Source organism: Grampus griseus (assembly GCF_964374135.1).
Source record: "Grampus griseus genome assembly, chromosome: 1".
In the NCBI taxonomy this organism is placed as follows: domain Eukaryota; kingdom Metazoa; phylum Chordata; class Mammalia; order Artiodactyla; family Delphinidae; genus Grampus; species Grampus griseus.
Window position 1 is genome coordinate 71,429,544 of NC_139017.1, and position 24,922 is coordinate 71,454,465.

Below are 24,922 nucleotides of genomic sequence, written 5' to 3' on the forward strand. Positions count from 1 at the left end.
AGATAATCCCATCCTCCTTGCCTGTGATTGGCTCAGAAATGACCATGTGACACATTTTGGACCAGCAAGATAAGAGGAAAGAATAGCTAGAGGCTTCTGGGAATGATTGACCTTATCTTCCTAGGAGAGGTCCTTTCCCCTCCGCCCCAGGGGGGTGCTTCTATAAATATAAAAGCCTTATGATTAAGCTAGCGTTGAATGTCAGAATGGCCCACAGAAAGAACCTGGGCCCCTCATAGTATTAGTGTCCTTTTGCTGAGTCAACTCTGAAGCCTAACCTGCCTCTGGACTTCCAGTTAGGTGAACCGATCCATATTCTTAATGTTTAAGCCAATTTGAATTGGGTTTCCTGTTAATTATAGCCAAAAACATCTTGAGTGCCAAGATACTCATACCATCATTGTTATTATATTATCATGTTAGAAAAAAGTAATATGCAAAATTATATACATACTATGATTGGAATCATACAGTAGTTCAAAGAGATTGGAAGGAGATATGCCCAAATTAATACTGTTTGCCTGTAGGTGGATTTTTTCCAGTTCCTATGAATTGTACTTTATTTTATGTGTTTTCTACAATGATCCTGAGTAATGTATCAGGGGAATAAATGTACAGGAACTAAGACTAGAAGACAAAATGGTTGTTAAGGTTTTGGAATCTTGATTTTTTTTTTTTCCTCTTCTCTATTTTCTAGTGTTCTTATAATATGCTTAGGATGTTAGTTTTGCAATTCAAAAATGTTTTATAGTTCCTTAACTGAAACTTTAAAAAGTTTTAAACCTTTTCTCTTGCTTCCTTTCTCTCTACTACTTGCGTGTACACACAGCGTTCCTTTTCTTTCAGGGCATTTCTCAGTTTGTGATTAAATACTTATTAGTGTGATTAATTGATTAATGCTTGTCTTCTTCTAAGCTCCTCAAATGTAGGACTCTTGCTCATCAATGTCTTGTATCCCCAGTACCTGGCATATGATAGAGACGGGATTAAAAAATATTTCCTGACTAATGAATAAATAAGAGAACAGAATCAGCCAGTCTCAGCATTGCTTTTGGAAATATTTCCAATGAAAGGGGCAGACTAATTCTCAGCACTAAAAGCCATCCTCTCTCTCTCTGGTGGTTATGATCTTAAATATTACATTTTAAGAGGAAAACAGAAGGACTAGAAAAAGGACTGTCAGTCTGGAGCCTGGAATCTGCATGTTTTAACAAGTGTCCCAGATGATTCTGAATCAGGTGGTCTGAGGCCACGCTTTGGAGAACATGCCCTAGTATATCCTATTGGAGTCTGAATGTTCACATCATTCATAGTCATCCAGCTTCCAAGAAAATCATGCTGATGTCACCGGGCCTATTTAATGTGAATCAGTCTTTATTCTGCACTTGTGTGGTGCATTAACAAATTCAACATACAAGATAGCATTACATATTGTAGGTTAGCGTTACAGCATTATGCAGTTTCACACAATTCATGTTAGCTTTTTCGTTTTTTTCGTTTTTTTTTTTTTTTAATTTGACACGTTTATTTTATTTTTGAGTTTCATTTTTACAAGAGAAGACACAAGGTAAAGAAAGACGACCACATCAGAGAAGGAGCATGGTGAGGGCAATGTCACTATCGTGGCCATAATAAAAGCCTTCCAAGAAAAAGGACTTGCATTATTCCCTCTCCTGAGCAAGCCGCCCCTGTCCCATGAGCCAGTTCTATCTGTTTGCACATCCAGAGCACCACTCATGAACATGTACATCTTGGCTGTGCTCCACTGAGAAGAACTGAAGGAAGGACTAACTCATAAAAGGGACTTTTGTTATTAAGAAAAACTCTTGTCTTCCCAAAGGAATCAAGATATCAGCAGAGAAGGACTGACTCTTGGAAAATCAGAAGTGACCATTCCCTAACCTATTCCTGACCATGAGTGCCTTGTGCAAAAGCTAGAATGTGACTCTCTTGTCTTTTAACTGACTCTTAGGAGTAGGCATTCCTCCTCCACCCTTATCCGTTAGCTCTGGGAGGAACAAATGTGAAAGCCAAAGCCAGCTAAGAAACTTTGGGACAGCAAAGTCAAGGGCACGATGGATCAGGCCTGAGGTAGGAGAGAGGAACCCTGTACTGTCTGCCTCTTTGCCATTTTTCTGAGAAAGACACCGAGGCAGCTCCCAGGCTACAGAACTACTGGTTCCTTCCCTGCCACCTCACCACCCACTGCTCAGTAGACCCAAAGAATGCAAGGAATAAAGCTACAAGGAGGTGGGGAAGAGAGGAGTTGGGTGAGGCTGCTTTCCCAGACTTATGTCAGGAGGAGCTACAGAGGCACACACAGCAGGGCAAAGGCCAGACTCTCTCCACCTGTTGCTTTGCATTGTTTCTGGGAAGGAAACAAAAGCGGGTTGCTCAGCGATTTCTGATCTTTAGACATTAAGGCGATGAAGAGGAACCATTTAAAATTTTTCCTAATGGGGCTTCAGAGTGCTCCTGTCAGATTTACATGAAACTATCTCAAAATGCATTTTTAGAAAACAAAAATTATTTTCTTCTACGTATGATACAGTATTTACATTCCATGGAGTGTTGGATAGAGACTGGTGGTGTGAACCCAACTGATGATGAGATTGTGAGTCAGATTATGGGGGATGTGGGATGACAGGGACAAGAACAGAGAGTGGGCTTTGTGCCTGCTCAGAACTGCTGCTCTGCATTGTCAAGAATCCAGGTTAAAAAAAAAAAAAGAATGGGGGGTGGGCGGGGAACAGATTGGTTTTAAATCCACAGAGTTAAGGGAATGTCAAAGGCAACATCACCACTCTCCACGGAGACTCAGCTCTTCAACTCCCTTCTCAGAAGCAAGTCAGATAGTGATGTTCTTGTATGAATGTGGAATTTCAATCTTGGATAATCTTTCAGGCCTTGGTTCAAGCTGCTGCTTATTTGAGTTCCTTTTCAGGCTGGCAAAAATATCTGCTGCCTATCCAGGCTTACTTATTGTCAGTGAAGTCTCTGCCATCTGAAAAGTCTCAACTCTAAGAGACATGGCTGGTCTAGGAATAAGGAGATGTGAATTCTAATCCCAGCAAGAGGCTGAATCTCTCTCAACCTCTATTGTCCACTGGCAGAGGAGGATTGAACTCTGTGGTTACCCATACCTTCATATTATCTTGAGATTCAGAAGTCCTAAGAACTAAGCACTTTGTTTTCAGGGAAAGGATGTTCCGAAAAAGTCCAAGTTATCTTTATTACTAATTTAGTCACAGGTACTCATTTAGTTATTTTTAAGAGCCATGATTGAAAAATTTAAAGAGAAAATAATTTCTGAAGTCCCTTTTCCTTATAAAGCAAAACTAACCTCATCTAAGCTACTTGAGAAGACTTTAAAGCTTCTCAGTTTTCAGCATTTCTGGAAAAACAAAGGCCAGTTTAATCCTTCAAAACTCTGATGATTTCTAAACCATCAACCAACGAATGGCTGTCCTTCCAGACACAGTTACAAAGGGAGATGGCAGTCATCTCATTTTCCTTTCCTTGTCTTCATACCTACATTTGGGATCAGCTGGATGTATTCATTGGTACTATCCTGTAGCTGAATTTGAAGTCACCAAAGCTCTTTTTAGACAAGTCATCTAGTTTTGTAAACCCAAATTCTACCTAAAAGTCTGATGTCTTTGTGTACTTGATCACAAATTAATCAAGGACTGCCTTTTACCCATTCATAGCAGGAGAGCTAATAACAAACATACCTCATTTCGCAAGTACTCTTTCTCCTGCAAACCCTGCCTTATCCGTTCCACCTTTGTTTCTTGGCCTACTACAGACCTCTGGACCTTGCGCTCAGTCAAAGAGCAGAAATGTAAGAGGTAACAGGGAGAAAAGATGGGGATGATAAAAACATGAGGTTTTACAAGAGCAAAAGATTCTTCCACAGAGGTGGGGAGTGAAAATAACTCTAGAGAAGCCCAGTAAAAAGAGACCAATTTCAGGTAGTCAGCAAATACAATTCGGCACAAAACACAATTTTCATGGATTAAAATCTGTACCTTGATGTTGGCAGTTAGGCTAATTTCTTCAGTTTGTATTAGACATGCAAGTATAAGGTTACATTTTTATATATAGACTTGTAGAGGTCTTTCCCTCTCTTTTTTTCCCCCATAAAAAAAGAAAAAAAAAGGGATTTCCTAGTGCCTTGCAAAGGAGAAAAATCATCATCGCTAAGAACTGATCTGCAGCTGTGGTCATGTGGGGTGTTCTTTGTGGGGTTTGTTTTGTAAGAAATTTTCTTCTACAGCTAAAATGAGGTTTTGAGTCCACTTCTCTCTGTTTATCTCTCTCCCCACCATGTCCCTGCCCAGCCCGGCCCTGGGGTTAGAGGCAAGGAGAAGAGGATTAGTACTCGCTCAGACTGTGCCACTTGGCCACGGGCTTGCGGGGGCTCTCGCAGACCTCTCTCCAGTGTTCAGCACCGCTGACTGTGACACTGTGCGCCCCCAGGATCAGCCTCCCCACCACCTCGTTTTTGGTGGTGCGATCGAAGTCGATGACAAGGAACTCAATGCTGATGTCGGGCAGGAGGTCAGTGGGGATGTCGTAGATGAAAGACTCGTTGAAGACTGGGTTCAAAGTGCACTTCTTCACATGGGTTTTCTTCTTGGCAATGCGCTTTCTGCCGTAGTAGACGTTCACCTTGACATAAGGATCTGGGGCCCCCAAAGAGATCAGAAAAAGGGAGACAGGCCTATGACACAGTCCTCTCCTATACAATGGTGGCTTCCGGTTGGGGAGGAGGGGCTTCTGCTGTTCATCTCCTTGGTGTCCCATCCCCCACCCCGGGTGGTCTTTAGTGATTGCACACTAAGTGTACACTGACTGGGTACACGTCTGCCCACCTGGACAAGGGGCCAAGGAAACCAGGCAGGCATGGAACAGAACAGCCACCTCGAGTCAGGGCCAAAGAAAGCCCACGACACCAAGAAGCATTTTAAAGGGCACAGGGACTAACAAAGCCTGCAGGCTTGTTGCGGAGTCTCACCTGGAACGAGGGCACAGCACCCAGCAGGCATGCATAGCACTGAGGATACCTCGCCAAATGTAGAGACCCCATTTGCTTAACCAAAGCACCTTCCCAGCTACATTCATCAGGAAGAGAATGTAGACAGAGGGAGGAATGGGTGGACAATGAGAGGTGCCAGGGGTCCTGAAAGGTGGAGAGGGGGTGTCTGCGTCACAGGCAAGGGGCAGCGGTGGGTGGGGCACGGACAGATAGAAATAGGTTGAAGTACAAACACATGAAAGGATGCTCAACATCACAAATTATCAGAGAAATGCAAATCAAAACTACAATGAGGTATCACCTCACACCGGTCAGAATGGCCATCATCACAAAATCTACAAACAATAAACGCTGGGACGGGTGTGGAGAAAAGCGAACCCTCTTGCACTGTTGGTAGGAATGTGAATTGATGCAGCCACTATGGAGAATGGTACGGAGCTTCCTTGGAAAACTAAAAATAGAACTACCATGTGACCCAGCGGTCCCACTACTGGGCATATACCCTGAGAGAACCATAATTCAAAGGGACACATGCACCCCACTGTTCATTGCAGCACTATTTACAATAGCCAGGACATGGAAACAGCCTAAATGCCCATCAACAGAGGAATGGATGAAGAGGATGTGGTACGTGTATATGATGGAATGTTAGCCATAAAAAGGAATGAAATTGGGTCATCTGTAGAGACGTGGATGGACCTAGAGACTGTCATGCAGAGTGGGGTGGGTCAGAAAGAGAAAAACAAATATTGTATATTAACGCATATATGTGGAATCTGAAAAAATTGGTATAGACTCATCTAGGTCTTATTTGCAAAGAAGAAATAGAGACAAAGACATAGAGAACAGATGTATGGATACCAAGAGGGGAAGGGAGGGGGATGAATTGGGAGAGTGGGATTGACATATATACACTATTGATACTATGTATAAAGTAGATAGTTAATGGGGGCCTGCTGTATAGCACAGGGAACTCTACTCAGTGCTCTGTGGTGACCTAAACGGGAAGGAAATCCAAAAAAAGAGGGGATACATGTATACGTACAGCTGATTCACTTTGCTGTGTAGTAGAAACTAACACAACATTGTAAAGCAAATATACTCCAATTAAAACAAATGTAAAAAAAAAAGAGAAAAAAGAAATAGGTTGAAGTAAATAGCTGCTACCTGAGAGACCGGTGATATCCATCTTCGGCAAGTGTCTGGCTTTGAGGACCACCACTGTCATTCTTTGTGCCACAGGCTGATATGACAGAGACACCTGGAGTTCCCCTCTGCTAATGCACTTCTGGGGAGAAGAAAGAGCAGGTGAGAATCCCGGCAGAGGGAGCAGGCCACAGCACAGAAAGCATGCGGAGGAAAAAGGAAATGTTCTCATCATAATCCTGATACTAAATAAAATCATTTGCAGGGAGAGACAGCATAGCCTAGTATTTAGGAGCGCAGACTCTGAAGCCAGACAGGCCTGGATTCAAATCCTGACTCTACTTCTCATCTGTCTGACCTGGGACAAGCTACTTCCACTTCCTCATCTATAAAATGGCAATAAAAATAGTCCCAACTTCCCAGGATTAGTAAGAGGATTCGATAATTTAGAATTTGTAAAACACCACAGTGCCTGGCACACAGTGTGTACCAGAGATGTGCATTCTCTCCTATTCTCTCATTCAGTTCTTTTTAAAAAAAATTTTTTTTTCATACCGGGAGCATATGGAAATGTCTCTCGTAGGGTACTGAATGTGACTGAACTTTAAACTTAGCCATTAGCTTTTGAAATTGAAGTACAAAAGAAAATAGACTTTAAAAAAGATGTTCATGGTATTCTCTGATAGATTGAAACCCCACATCTTTTCCTTACCCCTAACAAATTTATTTATTTATTTTAATTTTTGGCTGTGTTGGGTCCTCGCTGCTGTGCACGGGCTTTCTCTAGTTGCAGCGAGCGGGGGCTACTCTTCATAACGGTGCGTGGGCTTCTTATTGCGGTGGCTTCTCTTGTTGTGGAGCACGGGCTCTAGGCGCGCAGGCTTCAGTAGTTGTGGCACACGGGCTCAGTAGTTGTGGCACGTGGGCTCTAGAGCGCAGGCTCAGTAGTTGTGGTGCACGGGATTAGTTGTTCCACGGCATGGATCTTCCTGGACCAGGGATGGAACCCATGTCCCCTGCATTGGCAGGTGGATTCTTAACCACTGCACCTCCATGGAAGTCCCTCATTCAGTTCTTGCCATAAAAAAAGTTTTGAAGACTGTATAGTGGGAGACAGGAAACTTAAGTTTGAGTAAGTTGGCCAATTACTCACCAGCTGGCCCTGGGCAAGTCCCTGAACTTTCTGAAGCCTGTGCCTCCATTTCACAAGGTGAATAACCACACCTGCTCCGCCTGCCCCAGTGTATGACCTTCAGAGTGTCTTCTCCAGCCACCTATAACTTTGTTTCCCCACTTTGAAATTTTATGCTAGGCTCTATTTTGAGCTTGAAAGAAAAAAAAAAAACCTCCAGTCCTCCAAGAACATTTTAAATAATATTTGGAGGACTTCCCTGGTGGCACAGTGGTTAAGAATCTGCCCGCCAATGCAGGGGATACGGGTTCGATCCCTGGTCCGGGAAGATCCCACATGCCATGGAGCAATAAAGCCCGTGTGCCACAACTACTGAGCCTGTGCTCTAGAGCCCGTGAGCCATAACTACTGAGCCCACGTGCCACAACTATTGAAGCTCACGCGCCTAGAGCCCGTGGTCTGCCACAAGAGAAGCCACCGCAATGAGAAGCCTGCGCACTGCAATGAAGAGTAGCCCCCCCTCGCTGCAACTAGAGAAAGCCCGCGCGCAGCAATGAAGACCCAACACAGCCAAAAACAAATAAATAAATTTATATATATATTAAAAAAAAACATTTGGATACTAATTACATGCCAGGTGCTGGGGATTCAGAACTGATAGGACTCAGTTCTTGCTCCCAAGGAGCTTATCACGCACTAGAAGAGACAAGAGATGTAAACAAACATGTTTACTTGTCAGAAAAGTGAGAAGCCTGGAAATTCCCTGGCGGTCCAGTGGCTAGGTCTGCACTCTCACTGCTGAGGGCCTGGGTTCAATCCCTGGTCATGGAACTAACATCCTACAGGTCACGTGGCGCAGCCAAAAAAAAAAAAATCCTCAGTGCTGTTGAGAGATTCAGGTGGAGGCTTTGCCAGCTGACGTCTGGGCTGAGTTGATGGTGGGTGAGTAAGAGACACAGGCAACGGGCAGAGACAAGATCCCGTGGGGCAGGGCGGCAGAATGGCCAGTACAAAGTCTTTGGGTGCTGAAAGGGTAGGCTGTGTTCAGAGAATGCTGAGAGGAGAGAGTGTGCCTGATGTTGGGGTGCTGGCAGGAAGGACGGGCCAGGAACCCAGAGAGGTGGGTCAGGCGAAGGTGAAGGGCAGTGGGGATGAGCTAGCCAAACAGCAGAGCCAGCCGCAGCACCCAGGCAAGAGGAGGTCTGTAGGCATAGGTGCGACAGTTATTGTTGTTGTTAGTATATTAATAGTAATATGAGTGAAAGCTAGAGAAGGAACTAAAGTAGAGAAAGACCAAAGTCAGAAAGCTCAGTTAAGAGGCTGCTGCAACAGGCTAGGGAAGAAATGATGAGGCCTGGAACCAGGGCTGTGGCAGAGGAGATGGACCTGGGGTAGGATATGTCTCAGGAAGAATTGTCAGGATTTTCTGGGTTGGGGCAGCTAATTGGATGAAAATATAGGGGAGAGGGAAGAGATGGAGGGCTATTTCTTGTGTTTCTAGCTTAGGAAGCAGGGATGAGGCTGGGATAAAGAAAACAAAAGGAGGTGGGATAGGAGGACTTTAGGACATAATAAGTTAAATTTGAGACAAAAAAAAAAAATTTCGAGACCAAATCATTCCTCCACTATCAACTCCTATTCCTTGTATTCTTCATAGCCCCAAAGGAATGTCACCTACTTGAGAATTCTTAGATTGAACAAAAATAGACCAAACTGACCACCAGCCTTACATACGCCACATACCCACCAAAATGACTTGCTGTGCACTCACTAAGTGCCGGGCACTCTGCTAGCAGCTAGGGCTGAAATGATGCACAAAGAAGACCCCTACCCTCCAGAAGCTCATGGGCTAGTGCACTGCCTGCTCAGGTGTGTCTGGTGCAGTAAAGAACAACAGCAGTAAATAATTTAATTAGCTCATCAGTGAAAAACCCTAATAGCTGATGCTCTGATTATAAGTCTTAAGTCACCTCGAGGAATGACCTGTGATAATATTTCCATTTGGCTTAAAAAAGTTCTTGAGGCTATATTTCATACCAGGACCATATGGAAATGTCTCTCGTAGGGTACTGAATGTGACTGAATGTTAAACTTAGCCATTAGCTTTTGAAATTGAAGTACAAAAGAGAATAGACTTTGAAAAAGATGTCCATGGTATTCTCTGCTAGATTGAAGCCCCACATCTTTTCCTTACCCCTAACATATAGCCGGCTCTTGACTATATCCATGGGAAGTACCCTCAGCCAGTGTACAATCACAGGCTGGTTGCCCTTGCCAGCCAGTATACTTCTGGGCTGCTTCCTTTTGACGAGTCAGAACGCAGTCAGAGAAGGTAAACTCATTTTTACTATCAGCCACATCCAAATGGCATCAGGAAAGTAATCCCTCACGAAAAAGAAAATTAAATGCCTTCTAAAACATTCACAACTGGCCTGCCCAATACAGTAGGCGCTAGCTACATGTGTCTATTTAAATTTTAATTCATTAAAATGAAATAAAATTAAAATTTTAGTTTCTCAATCACGCTGGCCATATTTCAAGTGCTCAGTATCCACATGTGGCCGGTGGCTACCATACTGGACAGTGCAGATATAGAACATCTCCACCATCATAGCATCCAGTAGATAGTGCTGATCTAGAAAGAACTTCTGGATTATTTGGGCCACTGCTCCCCTCCATTTCCATGAATAATGAAATGTTAACTAGTTTTGATATCTATCTCTGGGACCATCCTTGAATATTGGTATCTAAATGTTAAATATGCAATCTTGGGGACTTCCCTGGTGGTCCAGTGGGTAGGACCCTGTGCTCCCAATGCAGGGGGACTACACCCCACATACATGCCACAACTAAGAGCCTGCATGCTGCACCTAAAAGATCCTGCGTGCCCCAGCTAAGACCCTGTGCAGCTAAACTACATAAATATTAAAAACAAAAGAATGTTAAAAAAAAAAGAGTTTTATTTGTAAAAATAACATTGAGTACAAGATTATACTTAGGTTTTCTGGTTATTTATTTAAAACTCTGTTTCAAAAAAAAAAAAAACTGTTTCCTAAATCATCCATTGTAGCAAAATCATCCTAATTTAAATCCCGTGCCCCTTCCTTAGTTCGTTGGGAAGGTGGACAACTTCTGGTTACCTTCACAATAATTTCCTCCCCTAAAATCACTCCTCAGACAACTGTTCTCCATCTGATCCCCCCCACCCTTCATCTTTGGCCGTTTTACATGGGCAGAACACCCATCCCCATTCAGCTGCCCCTTTGTGATGCCCAAGTCTGCAGCCACAACACCACCTGAATGCCATTCCATTCTGCATTGAAGGCCTGGAGTTTCAAGTCTCCCCCTCCCCCCTCCCCTTCTCTTTCCACCCAATTGCCATTCCAAGCGGCATTGTCAATGACTCTTTGTCAAGGGCTCTTTGTCAAGGGCTGGGAGCGAACTCTGTTTCCCAGCCCCTTGGCCTAGTGAGGTAAAGACCCTGTTGGGGGGCAGGCAAGCAGAAGGACAAGGGGGAGAAAGGGTTTTATCCATGCCTGACAGAGCTGGGAGGCTTTGCTCTCAGAGAGCGGGATCCTTTCTCACTCCGTGGAAAAGAGGAACAAGAGCAGTGGTCCTAAAGAAGACGTTCAGCTGAAGGAAATACTTAGGCGAGGGATAAGTCTATTTCTTATAATTAGCAGGGCCCCGCCCACAGTGATTTTTCTAGCCACAGTATCTTTGCAAAGAGGAGGACTCATGCGTCCTCAATAAACCTTCATTGGGGCTAGAAGTTCTCAGGGCTACACATAAATCACAGTCATGAGAAAACAAAAGAAACAAAAACCTCAACATTCAATCACATCCCTCCTTGTCTTCTCCCCAATACACAAATATAGCTTTCTTTTTTGTGTGTGTGGTTTTATTTATTTACTTATTTTACATAGCAATTTTCTTTATTGTTCCTGGATAACTGACATTCCTTTTTCTTTCTCTCTTTTCAGTCCCTTTTGACTAGACTGGATGAACTCCAAGTTCTCTTGTAAATCTGAGATTCTAAGAATCCTATCATTCCCATGACCATTGTCCCAGGTCATGAACACCAATCTGGTAGTAGAAAGACAGGAAATGGTTTGGGAAACAGTGACCTGAAGAAATTAGGAGTCTAACAACTCTCTATTATCCACCTTGTAAATCACTTCTTTCCCACTGTCTCTTCTTTAACCCCAGCCCTCGCTGAACCACCCCCCTTCTCCTTGTGGGGGATGTATTATGGGAATGTAAATTCACTTTTTTATTTCTATCTGAATAAAATACTAGGGAAAAAAAAAAAAGCTGCCACTTAAAAAAAAATCCAGTTCTAAAGTCCAACTCAGAGAGTTTTGGGCATTATAGAGTTTATACTGTGAACTTTTTTCATTAATAATTGAGTGTTAATTTTTAATGCTTCTTATATCTTTCTGTATATTCCTAAGAGCTGAGTACCCTCACAGAGTCAATCCATTAGCCTTCGTGATCCAGCCTAGAGGGAGACTGAGGCCGAGTAGGTAACTGCTTGCCCAGAATTAGTCAGTGAAATGGACAGAATCAGAAATCATGACCAGTCCAGGGCTTCTTCAACTGGACTGCAGTGGACTGTAATAACGGAAAGGACAAGAGCTGAATTTTCTGCTAAAGGTCAGGAACTGCAGTTAGGGGTGGGTGGTTGTCTAGAGAAATGCAGTTCTCACCAGTCTCCGCCCGGGAACATTTGGCTCCATTATTATAAGGGGGTACCTTACCCAGACCAGAAAGAGCTCTTTACAGACAGTGTGGAATAGTCCAAAGCAGCTCTAACTGATGAGCCATATGGGGAGATCCAGAAAGGGCAGGTTCTTGGCTACAGTAGGGAGGGTTTAGGGTAGACATTTTGAGGCTGTACTGCTAGGGAATCAGGGGGACGAGTGACTAGAGAGATGACAGCCACGACCCAGGATGGAACACAGCTCTACCCACTGGCACTGGTTGGGGAAAACAGGCTTAGGACACCTGGGAGGCTGCAAGGCTCTGGGGTGGTGTTGCAGGGGCTCTGGGTGTCCTGTCTGGAGCCTCTTCCAGGGGATTGGCTCAGGATTGGCTCAGGGCGTTGCTCAGGATCCCAGCCCCGGCTTATCCCTCCTGAAGGGTGTTAATAAAGTGGAAAGAAGCTTGGCTCTCCCCAAGAGCCCCAGGCAGTTTAGCAAATGCCATTGTCTGTGCTCCCTGCCCAGTGTCCTGGATTTGAGGCTGTTTTGTTCCCAGCCCAAATCAGTCCCTTTCCTTGCCAGTGTCTTCCCAGCTGCAGCTTGGTACAGAGCCATCCTCCACAGTCAGCCGTGGGCTGCGACTGCATGAGCTGTCTGAAGGAGTCCAGCTAGTTGGTGGATTTACCAGGCTGGTGCTCCAGCGAAGGCTGTGCTGGGAAAGAACCACCCTGCAAGGAGAGCTAGATGAAGGCAGGAAGTAGAGCACTGGAGCTGCTATAAAGGGGAGTCAGGAATCAGGGGAGCGGTTGGCAGAATCTGGAGGAAAAGAAATGCAAGGAGAGGGGAAGGGATGCAGGGAGATGAGACAGGTCACTACTGCAGCTTCTGTCCAGGCCTTCTGACTCCAACCTCAGAGGATATAAGAACTCTTGCTGTCTTGGACTCGGGGATGTCTCATTGTATCCTGGCAACAGACCAGTGTTTATGCCCTGACCAAATGCCTCTAATGGTCTTTGAAATGTTTGGACTCCCCCGGCCCCTGTGAGGTAGAGCTGAGTGGACCACGTGGCAACAGTGGTTCTCTGGGCAATGGCATGGCTGGGCTGGCTGCAGTGGGACAGGCGCCTACACAGCAGAGGGGGTAAGAACACACGTTCAGAGGGAGCCACTTCCTGCCTCCCCTCCCCTCCCCAGCCTGGCACTGCACAGTGCCCTTCAGCAGTGGCCAAACCTTGTTTCTGGGAGCTCACTGCACACTCAGCCCTGCTGGCCTGGAAGCCTCCTTCCAGTCCTGAGCCTCCTGCCTCCCCACTGAGTCTGGCGTGGGATGGCAGCTGAAGAAGGCAGTAAGAGATCAGTAAGGCATCTACAGGCAGAGCTGTTTCTGGGAAAAGTGCAGTTGATTTTAGTGGCCCTGATATCCTTTCTGAACCTTCTACCCTCTTCTCCACTGATCCAGGCCTCCCTTGTCTTCCTCCTTCACTTTGTCAAAACAAAATATAAATACCTACAAATCATATATCTCTCCCAGGGATCAAACTTTATTAATAATAGAAATAATAATAGTAATAATAATCATGGTTCCCATTTATTGAAGGTTTACTATGGGCTAGGGATTATGTAAATTCATCATCTTAATTCCTGTAAGAAACTGAGACTTAGAGAATTTAAGCAGCTTGCTCGAGGTCACTTAACGGGTAGAATTTAGATTCAAACTCAGGTCTGACTTCAAAGTCCTTGCTATTAACTCCTTATGGTAAATCCTGAAAAAGGAATGAAACTCTAAGTGTAAAATTTCAACAACTTCTTTCATAGCACCTACCATACTCACTATGTGATAATTGCCAAGATTTTTTTGTATTTCTCCTCCACTGAAGTGAAAGCTCCATAAGGGCAATGGTATGCCAGGTACATTATCTTATTGGATCCTCATAACCCATAAGGAAGGCAATATTATCAGCTCCATTTTACAGATGGGGAAATAGAAGCTTAGAAGAGTTAAGTAACTCATCCACAGCACACAGTTGCAGAGTGGTGAGCTGGAAGGTGAAGCCAGGCAGTCTGAATCCAGAGCCCTCGTGCTGAACCACAGAGCTACACGCCTCCCAGATTGAGGAGGAAATGAACTAGTGGGGCTGGGGGTTACAGTTCTTGCATCCCTGAAATAACTCAAGAGCCAATGCTGGCCCAGTGGAGAGGAGGCAGGATGGAGGGCTCTCATCCCCCTTCTAATGCAAACAAGGAGGAGAGGAGGAACGGGGAGAGAAGTATCTGTGGCAAAGGTTTGGGCCTGGGTAAGGGGCCCAAAGGGTGAAGCAGTTAAGTTTCATTTATAAAATGGTTAAAAGTCATACAGATGATACTACTTACATCTCTATATTTGGGTTGGGAAAGGGAAGCTGAAGGGAAAATTACTGATTTCACAGTTTCTCAGCTGTGAGAAATAAGTTCACTAGAGAAAGATCACACATTTTGGATTAGAAATTAGCCCCCTTATCCCTGAAGTGATGGGTCTGTGACTGGTGAGCCAGCCCGCTCCAAGCAAGCTGGATGCAGCATCAGGATGCCAACCGCTAAGTGAAATTTCAGAAGCTACCTGCCCTTCTCTCCTCATGAAGTTGCTTCTTGGAGGAGACCTAACCTGCCAGGTTCTCTGTCTTACTTTGACCACTGCTTATCCTTGACAGCCAAGAGCTTCCTCTCTACAGCCCCTCTTTGCCATCCATCTCATCCCTCCCCTCCCACTTGTCCCCTTCTCTCCCCCAACCTACCATCCCTCCCCAACACACTCTTCCTCCTCACCTGGATGTTCCTTTTGATGATGTCCCTGGTCAGCTGTACCTTGCCTGTGCTGGGGTCTACTCCAGCCAACGGCACCATGACCTCCCCAATGACGTCATCCCGGGAGAAGCGGTCAAAGCTGAGGACGAGGAAGTGCAGTACCAGGTCCTGAAGCTGGCTGTATGGGATGCCATAGAAGGTGAAGGTCTCGTCAAACACAGGGTCCAGGGTCTTCCGCAGCACTCTGGTCTTCACCCGATGCCGCTTGTCGGGAAGGATGGTCATTTTGATGTAGGGGTCAGAGCCCTGGGTTTGGTCATCCATCACTGGCAGCCCATGAGCCTCCTGGATTGTCACCACCAGGGCTTTTTTTGGGAAGTTATAGTCCACTGAGAAGGTGAGGGATCCTAGCATGACATCCTCCTCTGGAGATGATGGAGAAGTGGTTTTGCTCTCCCCGGGGGTCAGGCTCGCAATGGGGCTCCTCAGTTCTTCCCCATAGTCCACTTTGATGGGTAATTGGTCTATACAAGATCCAGAGCTAGGACCCTTGTCTTGGCCCAGCAGGCCAGCCTCTGCTGCGTCCACCAACAGGTTCCCGCGTCCACCTTCTCTCGCAGGGCCATCTTTGTCTCTCCGCACTTTGATGATTTTCTTCTTGTTGCTGAGGGTCTCTGGGTATATGCTGATGCCTTTGAGCATATGAATAAACTTGTATGGTGGGTTCTTGTGCTTCTTCTCTGCCTGCTGGTGGCAGCACGTCCAGACAAAGACGGTCACCGAGACACACACCACCAGCACAGAGGCCCCGATGAGGCCAGCGACCACTGGCGACACATCTGAAGGTGGAGACCAGAGACGTGTCAAGGCAGGTGGACCTCAACCCCTGCCCATTGCACCCCTGCTTAGTGCTTCTGGCTGGAGCCAAGCTAATCTGTAACCTAGTCTCCAAAGCAAAACTTGCTCATCTGGGCTTATGAACTTCTCCCCTCTCTTGGAGATTCCCTCACCCATCCTCTCCAACCAATCCACAGCTCTTCCTTTCCACCAAACATGGATGAAATACTTATCTTCTCTGGAAAGCCTCCCCTGAAGTGCCCCACCTGACTGCCTGTTCTTTTCTTGGCCTTCCCTCAGCACTTATGGTTTGCTCATATTGATTTGTGTTTCACATAAAGCCGCCCTATAGGTCGGCTACAGGTCGACTAAGGTGTTATAGGTCACCTTTTTACAGGAGAACCCATTTACCTCAACTGTTACACAAGGGTATGAACTGTGTCTGGTTTCAGGAGGATAGTCCACAGCATCCAGCACAGGGTTTGCAACAGTGGGCTTGTGTGGACTGACTGACAGGTAGGGTAGAAGGATGTGGGGTTGATTTTGGATGGTTTTGGTAGGGTGCCCAAGGGTGATAAAAGTAGGTGGGTGGTGAGAAGTAGAAGAGCTCTGCGTCTAAGTACTTGAAATATGTTCCAAATTTCAGCTCCCAGGTATTTAAAATACTTGTATTTTAAGATAAAATAATAAAATAAAATAAATAAAATAATTAAAATACTTGTGTTTTAAGATAAAATAATAAAATCTTTTAGTATGAAATACAAGTATTTTAAATAGGGAGAAATAGGGACTGTGGAAAATGTCAGACCTTGTCACCTTCTTAGTAAGGTTTTCCCTGACCACCCTATTTAAAAGTGTAAACTTTTCCACCCCTGAGACCCACACTTCCTGGCCCTGCTTAATTTTCTCTACATGTCTTGTCATGCTTCTCTCTCTCTCTCTCTCTCACACACATACACACACACACACACAAACATACACAGGCACACACATATACATAAGAATATATATACACACACACATATAATTTTACTATTTATTGTCTGTCTTCACTAGAATGTAAGTTTCATAAGGACAAGAATTGTGTCTGTTTAGCTCATTTCTGTATCCTCAGCACTAAAAACACCTAACAGGTACTTAATATATATTTGTTAAGTAAACAAATAACTAAACAGAAACAGATTTTTTTCCTTCCCCTCCTCTAGTCTTGTCTTTTCCTGCACAAATCGGGCCCCTGACTTAGATAATTAGGTTTGGGGATTTCCTCCCCCTTAAGTTCACTGAAGCCAAACTGGGTTTAGGCCTTAAAGATCTAGATAAGGCCTATAGTTATCCATACTACTCATTAGGGTAAGTCTTGGGTAGGGCAGGGGAAATAAGGAAATAAATGTGATTTTAGCATATTCCAGATTCTTCCTAGAACATCCTTTCACCAAGTATATGCCTAGCTCATGGTCTCACTCACTGAAGGCCTCTGTTCCAAACTTCATCTTATCAGAGAAGCATTTCCTGACTGCTCCAAGTAAGATGATATCCCGTTTACCCTGCTTTATTTTTCTTCATAGCACTTATTACCCCTGACATATAGTTGTCTGTCTTCCCTCACTAGGTAAGTGTAACAAGAATAGTGACTGTTTTGTTCACTGCTGTATTCCCAGGTCCTAGAACCATGTGGCACATAGTAAGTGTTCAAATGAATTAGTCAATTCAAAACAGCTTCCACTTTAGGAGTTTGGGATTAGCAGATACAAACTACTATATGTAAAAGAGATAAACAACAAGATTCTACTATATAGCACAGGAAACTATATTCAATATCCTGTAAGAAACCATAATAGAAAAGAATATGAAAAAGAACATTCTTTTATATAGAAAATATATAATCAAATCACTATTCTGTACATCAGAAACTAACACAATATTGTAAATCAACTATACCTCAATAAAAAATAAAAAACAGCTTCCACAGATTGGAAAAACAGGATGAGGTCAATATTATTACACATAACAGGGATAAATGTAAAATTCTATTTGCCCTTCAAAACCTATTGATAGGCAATGAGAGACCTTACTTGATGAGTGTGAGTAAAAATAACTTAGTAGTTTAGATGACAAAAAGCTTGGAGTATAATTAGGCTGATTCTAACTTATATTATCAGTGCAATGTCCAGATCACAGGAGCGGTAGTATAATTTCATCTGCACTGGTCACGACACATATGGAGTATTCTATCTAGTACTGACAAGAATAAAAATTGCTATTTTTTGTGTACCTTTGTGATATCCCTGCCAGGCATCATGTTAGAGACTTTTCTCTCCGAAACAAATAACTCATTGAATAGGTACCATTAATATCCCCACTTTACAATTGAGGAAGCTGGGGACTCAGATCTACACTAGGCCACATAGTAGCAAATGGCAGTGATGGGATTTAAACCCTGGTCTATCTGACACCAGAATGTCTCTACATTATGGATAAGCAGGATAGTAGAGGGCCTGGAAACCATATCAAGAGAGGAGAGATTGAAGGAACTGGAGCTGAGGGGTCTGGGAATAATAACGTTCTTCAATTACTTAAGGCGTTTTGCTGGAAGAAGGTCTGATGGGATTTTACTTTGGAGGGCAGGTCTAACATGAGCATGTACAGGCTGCAGGAAGACAGATTCTGACTCAATGAAAAGAATCAAATTATTGTTAGAACTGCCTCTCAGTGGCCCAGATGGCTTCAGGAGGCAGTGAATCTCCATTTGAAAACTTTCAGAGATTGGATCACCTTAGTCAGGCATATATATATATATATATTTTTTTGCGGTACACAGGCCTCTCACTGTTGTGGCCTCTCCCATTGCGGAGCACAGGCTCTGGATGCGCAGGTTCAGCGGCCATGGCTCACGGGCCCAGCCGCTCCGCGGCATGTGGGATCTTCCCGGACCGGGGCACGAACCCGTGTCCCCTGCATCGGCAGGCGGACTCTCAACCACTGCGCCACCAGGGAAGCCCAGGCATATTCTAAAAAAGATTTCTTTAATGAGGATTGGAATAAACGTCTCTGAAATTCTTTCTACCTCAAACATTCCGTGGTTCTATGGAAGTTGGGACCAGGTAAGAAAAGAAGTGGTTACATTTTGAAATATTAATATAGATTAGGAGTAAAGGCATTTAACAAAGTAAACCAAGGTGACTGTGTCCATGGCCATACTGAATAATAACAGCATTTATTTTCAGAGTATCAAGTGAAATAAAAGCTGTTAGGGAGAGGTTTCACAAAATGGGAGCAGCCTTAGCTGTAAGCACCTTGAGAGTGGGCAGAAACAACACCCTGTTCATTTTTGAATCCCTGAATCTCTTGCATCTAACAGGAGCTCAGTAAATATTTGCTTGAACAATTGATTGGGTTCAGTTGTCAATCAGAATAGGCACAATTTGAAAAAGTGGCTCTCCATTCACCCATGAGGGACTTCCTGAAAATTGCTTGCTACCGATTAGTAAAACTGAATATTGATTGTCTCTATGAGAAGAGAAAAGCAGGGAACTACCAAGACAAGTATATTTTTGAGAATGATTTGAAAGGGAGTCTAAAGGCCTGGGATGGGAGACATCTGAGTGATCCTTTTGGCTCTACCATAGATTTACTCTGTGATCTTGAGAGATCCCCACTGTTGCTTACAGTGCCTCAACTTTTATTGCTAGAAAATAGAGGTGGAGCAGGTAAAAGAGAAGAAGAAGGATTTTCATCTTTCAGGAGGATAGAGAAGGAAAAAAAGAGAAATGGATGAATCCACTTGTGAATTACCTAGGCGATCTCCTCCGCCTTGTTTCCCACTTTTGTCCTACTGTCTTCTTCATTTTAGTATTTGTTAACCCCTGCCTCTCTCCCCCCACCCCCAAGACAGTGAACTAGAAAAATCAGAGATATTGTCTAGCTTTAGTCAAAAGCTTGGTGGGAAAAGGAAGTTGGAACTAAAAGCTGAAGTGAGTGTTTTCAAGTAGTAGTAAATTGCAGTGACCCATGCTGCTTGCTCCTTCTGTCCTCCAAGGTCATGGATAATTGAGTGTTGGCTTGGTGAATCTCTCAAGGGCTAGGGAGTTTGAAATGAAGTGCTCTGTGAGATGTGAAAAAGTCAGAAGTGGCAGTTCTCTGTAGAGGAGATCCTCTGTATGGATTTAAAGATCTGCAAGACACATCTGGGCGTTGTCCAATTCTCTCAGTCTCTGACCAGCCCTGCTTATTGACACTTCCTTTGCTAAAATAGCTTTTCCCTGTCAAGTAGGCCAGCGTGACACAGTAAAATGAGAATGAACTTTGGCATCAACTGGAAATTGGTTTAAATCCTAGCACTACCCTAACTAGTTTGTTTTACTTTAGCCAAGTTATTTTATCTCCCTTAGCCTCAGTTTCCTCATCTAGCAAATATATATAATAATGAATACACTTGAGGATATTTGTAAGGATTAAATAAAATGTAGTATGTAAGGGCCTGATAATTTCTTTTTCCACTAACATTCCCTCTACAGCATCTAACTTTCCAAGGACTCTGGAACTGCAATTAAAAGAAAAGAATATGTTGGAAAGAAGGCATAAGAAGAAAAAGAAAGAGCAAGAAGAAAAATCATGAGGTGCTCATATGATGACAAAAGGGACATCTATTTTGGAAATTTAGGACTCAAAGAATAAAAATGCAGAAGGTGAAGTGGAAGAAAGAAATATAATCAAGATTTAGCCTTAGAGAATCAGTGCAAACAAGTAGTAAATGGGTGTGATCTGTCGTCTGTATACTTTCTCTGATCTGATGTCTTCTTCCTGGCATTGAGGGGATAGAGCACACTGGGTTCTGTTCATTTCCATAAACCTTTTACTTGGGAGTGAGAAAAGCCATTTCCTAGGTGGATTGTGGCCCCACCCTAAACACTGGAGTCTGGATGCTCAAACCTTCTGGATTGTCTGAGGGATAGAATCTCTTAAGGGAAAAGGAGGAACCCTAGGCTGACAGCAACTCTCACTGGCTTCTCCCATACAAACTGGGATAGAACTGAGGGAGAAACAAGGTAATTCTTTTTTATTTTGGAGCCAGCAAAGCATAGCACAGGAAGTTTGCTACCCTAGCACATTTTGGAGGAATCCCCCAGAGGAAAAACTCGCTTCTAGAGCTTTTCTTTCCCATCTGCTTCCCTATTTTCTACCCCACTCTGCTCCAGGGAGTGTAACTGATCTTGGAGCCCGTAGGGTTGGGTCGGGGACCAGCAGCTCTGAGATGACGTAATGCTTTCTCTGGTACACAAAGCGGCCTCCCCGGGCTCTGCCTTTTTCGCCCCTCCCCCTCCGGCCTGGATCGGGCCCCCGCCAGCACCAGCGCGGGTGAGTCCCCCTTTTTGAAAAGCCAGCCTAGGGAAACAGGGAACAAAGGCCTGGGAAGAAGAGCCTAGGCGCTGCCAGGAGGCCCAGAAATAGACATCACGTCATCCCCCAGCCCAGCAGCGCCAAGCGCCATTTGGTAGCTACGGACGGATCCCATCATTACGATGCAGAATAGAAATTGCAGGGTTCACGTTTCCTCCTAGCTCCAGCATCCAGCTGACCGGCTTAAGGAGTGGCTTCCTTTTTGCTCCCCACCCCCGCACCCCTCTTTCCCCAGAGGCCGCCGCCTCCCCTGGCTGCCAGCCACACAGCCCACAGTCCCCAAGCTGCCATCTTGATGCCCCATCTCCCTTGCCACCTCCCTCCCCCGCAGGCCTGAGGAGTGGGAGGGGGAGGAAGGGGCACCGCCCTGCGTGCCCCAAGGGGGAGGGCTCGGGCTACCTCACCTCTCCTCCCCCAGAAGGTGGGGTTCACATTCTCCTCAAGCTCTCTGCTTCTCACCTCCAGCAGTGCTGACAGCGCACCATACAAGGTTTTAGCATCCTGGACCTCCCCACCCTCGGTGTGGCTCTGGCCTTCTCAGCCCGTGCAGCCCTAGCTTAAGTTCGGGTGCCGTACACTGCCTGCTACCCACCACAGTAGGCCCGATTCTACCCACCACCACAGGCCTGATTCTAGAGGGGCTGGCACTTGAAGGCCCTGGTCTGGGCTTCACGCTCTGCCCAGCTGCTGGGCTCCCTTGGCTTTGCAACGGTTTCACCTACCCCAGGCTTAGTTTGCCAGATTCTACTTACCAAAGCTAGGTCGGATATTGGTGATCTCAGCCATGTCGTAATCAGAGGCTATTGCTATAAATGCTTTTGCAATGGTCAGACAACTCTGGGACCTCCGGTCAGTACGGAGGCCGCCGCTGCAGAGCGCTAGGTCAGGAGAAGGGGAAGGTATCTGGCGGACGCCTCCTGCGACGGTCTGGTCTCTGGTTGCCAGCTGCGGTCGCCTCTTAAGATGCTCCAGGGATGCTCTGAGCTAAGGAAGCAGGTGCAGCCAGACTGGTCCTGATGCGAGGTAGGCCCCGCCTTCCTCCGAACGGCCCTCGGCAGAAGACTCCGCCTCTGTCCGAAAAGTTCCGGAAGGCAAGCCCCGCCCTTTTCCGGAAGATCTCTGGGAGGGCACCCCTCCCATCGCCAAGATTTCCCGAGAATGAGACCCCGCCTACTGATGGGCTGTGGGTCTGTAAGGCTAAAACCCCGAGGCCTAAGGACAAGTGTAGGTACTTTACCGTATGAGATCCCCTAGATCTTGTGATTCCGGTTCCCTTGGCTTAATATAGCAGCAGAATGTTCTGGCAGGATTTTGGAAAAATAAAATTCTATATTGCCTGCATTTCAGTAGTAGTTGCCTTTATTGTTATGCGTTTCTGAGACCACTAAAGATTATTATGGAAACTTTCTTAAACTTCAGAAGCTCTGATTAAAGACCAAACCTGGTGTTGGTTTCACAACTCTGAAAATTTACTGAAAATAATTTAATTGTATAAGTAAAACGGATGGATTCTGTGATGTGTAAATTGAAGCTGTTTTTAAAAAAGAGTAAAAAAGAGTGCTAAAGTTAATCAGTGTTGGATATTTCTCTTCCAAAAGCTTCAAGTGCTTAGAACTGCTTAGGGAAGTGAGTGAGTGAGAGAGAGAGAGAGAGAGGGAGAGAGAGCGCCAGCGAGCAAACCAACAGATCTGTGTATTCTGTAGTTTCAAAAGCAGGACACGAGTGAAACTCCAAGCTTCTAGAGATTTCCTTGACATTTGGAAGAGTTAGAATGATTCACCTAAGAGTCAGACTACTGGCGGTTATCTCCATGATTACATCAAGTTCATCATTTTTGGCTGTGGATACTTTCATCCTGTCGGATTCTGTTTACAGACAGAATCAGGTCAAATAAATTATTTAAATGCATAAATATTTGTTGATGGTTCACCTGTAAGGTGAGAGAGTTGAATGTATTTTTTCAGCTTTGACGCTCTGTCCTTGTAGAAAAGAGGAAAGAACAGTTCCAGAAGTTATTCATTCAAAACACATGTATTGAATTTATTGGACATCGACTATTCCCCAGGCACCTTCCTGGACACTGGATTAATGCATTAGAAGCTAGAGTCAGGATACCTGATTCCTTCTGATAGCTGTGTATCTTTGTGAAATCACTTACCCAGCTGAGCCAAAAATTTGTCCTGTGTAAATTGGAAGGTATAATAATACCATTGTCCCATAGGATTTATTGTGAAGATTAAAAAAAAAATCACCTTTGATAACGTAGGTGAAAGCATTTTGTAAGCAGAGTATTATACAGATATGAATAATTACTATGGATTGAGTCCAAGACTGCCTTAGCTTTATTCAGGAAACTGCACTATTTGTAACCCAGTGATTCCTCTTTCTGGAATTTTATGAATTCTCCATTTCCTTGGTCCTGTATTCCAGGTGTCTAGAGGCGAGAAGGATTAATTGTCAACTTAAACCACTGAACCTTAACCCCCAGTTTTGTTTTGTGTAGGATAGCTCCATGGACAGAGAAAGCGAGGTATTGCCTTTAAATTTTTTTGCCAACAACGGACATACTAGCCCTTTGGCTTCTTTCTGCCCTAAAATAAGATGGCACCTGTGGTTGGCGCATGCTCCTTGATGCCCTGACTCCGCGCACCGCGACTCGGGGGCGCGCACGTCAGTCACTGACGTTGGCTGACTTCCGGTGGTACCGAAGCTGAGTTTCCGCGGGATCGGGCAGGCTGGTGAGGGTACTGGGTCGTGTACCGTGGGGCGGGAAGAGGCAGGTGGGAGCTGGACGTCCGGGCGAAGGATGTCCAGGCTAAGGCGGTCGGGTCTGAGGGCTGGTGCGGGGTGCGTGACAGAGGTAGGGGAGTGAAGGCGTGTAGCTGGGAGTGGGGACTTGGGCCAGCGCTCGGCGGCGAGGTCAAAAGCGCAGTTAGGACCCCTTTGTGAAATCTTTTCCCAGGAGGGGTCCGCGCTGGGCCTGCCTCCGGATTTGCATTCATTTACTGTCGGTCTGACGGCAGTTCCCAAAGCGGGGGGAGCTCTTTAGAGCCTCTGCTGCCTTTGAAGTGCCGGAGCTGATCCCTGCACGCTGCTGACTTTGAATAGTAGCTGCCTTTCTTTTTTTTCTTTTTTCCTCCTTTTTTGGACCTCAGTAATTTATCTGAAATATAAGACTCGCCTGTACTAATCCCACTCCCTTTCATTCTCTCTTTCCATTCCCTTATCAGCGAAATCTTCAGGTGTTTATTGAACTTTAATTATCAAGATAAGGACATTAGTTGATTTGGCATGGGTGGGGGAATCTCTCCTAGTGTCCTGGAGAAACTGAATTAAGGAGGTTTAAAACTAACCTTATAGTTGAGACTCTTAAAACTTTATTTTGCAGTCCTCTAGTCCACGCTTTCATCTAGTCCCCTGGTAGATGGGCGTTCAGGCCTTGCTTCAACATTGTCAGTGATGAAGAACTCACTGTAACAGGAGGGAGATTATTCTATTCTTGGACCTGTTGTATTGAGAATAAAGTTTTTTTGGGGTAGAAAGATGCAGTCAGTTTCCATATAATGCTCTTGATCCAAGATGCATAGAATAAGCACAGAATAGGAAGTTCACACACACTTTCATTCATTCATTCGAGGAACATTTATTGAGTATCTACAATAGGGCAGATACTGCTGAGTACTAGGCGTACTAGCTGCAAAGAGTCCTTTCCCTCAAAAAGCACATTGTTTTGGGGCAGGATGGTGGGAAGGAGACAAGAAGCAATCATAAAAGTGGTAAGTATGAAAAAAGAGGTTTGCAAATAGCTGCTATGCGAACATAAGAGAAGATACCGTCCACTTTAGGTTAGTGTTGCCATTAAAGTATGATAATTGGAATTGAAGC

The 24,922-nt window shown here is 44.8% G+C and overlaps 2 protein-coding genes across 7 annotated transcripts in view; one reads left to right on the top strand and one right to left on the bottom strand.

Annotated features, from left to right (window-relative positions):
- Positions 1–1,370: 1,370 nt before the first annotated feature.
- SYT11 (synaptotagmin 11) lies at positions 1,371–22,039 on the bottom strand. The gene is made up of 4 exons (XM_082659559.1): positions 21,790–22,039; positions 14,825–15,642; positions 6,209–6,329; positions 1,371–4,700 (listed from the first exon to the last, which is right to left on the bottom strand). The coding sequence occupies exons 1-4, from the start codon at positions 21,821–21,823 to the stop codon at positions 4,378–4,380; spliced, it is 1,296 nt and encodes a 431-aa protein (XP_082515685.1). The 5' UTR covers positions 21,824–22,039; the 3' UTR covers positions 1,371–4,377.
- GON4L (gon-4 like) overlaps positions 20,977–24,922 on the top strand; it is an 89,051-nt gene continuing 85,105 nt past the window's right edge. For 4 of the 6 annotated variants that reach the window (XM_082659471.1, XM_082659473.1, XM_082659475.1 and 1 more), the window contains exon 1: positions 23,720–23,775. The gene's annotated coding sequence lies outside the window, so the exon portion shown is untranslated. Of the gene's footprint in view, positions 20,996–23,719; positions 23,776–24,708; positions 24,814–24,922 lie in introns of those variants that run through there. The other 2 variants (XM_082659476.1, XM_082659472.1) reach the window with 2 other exon arrangements.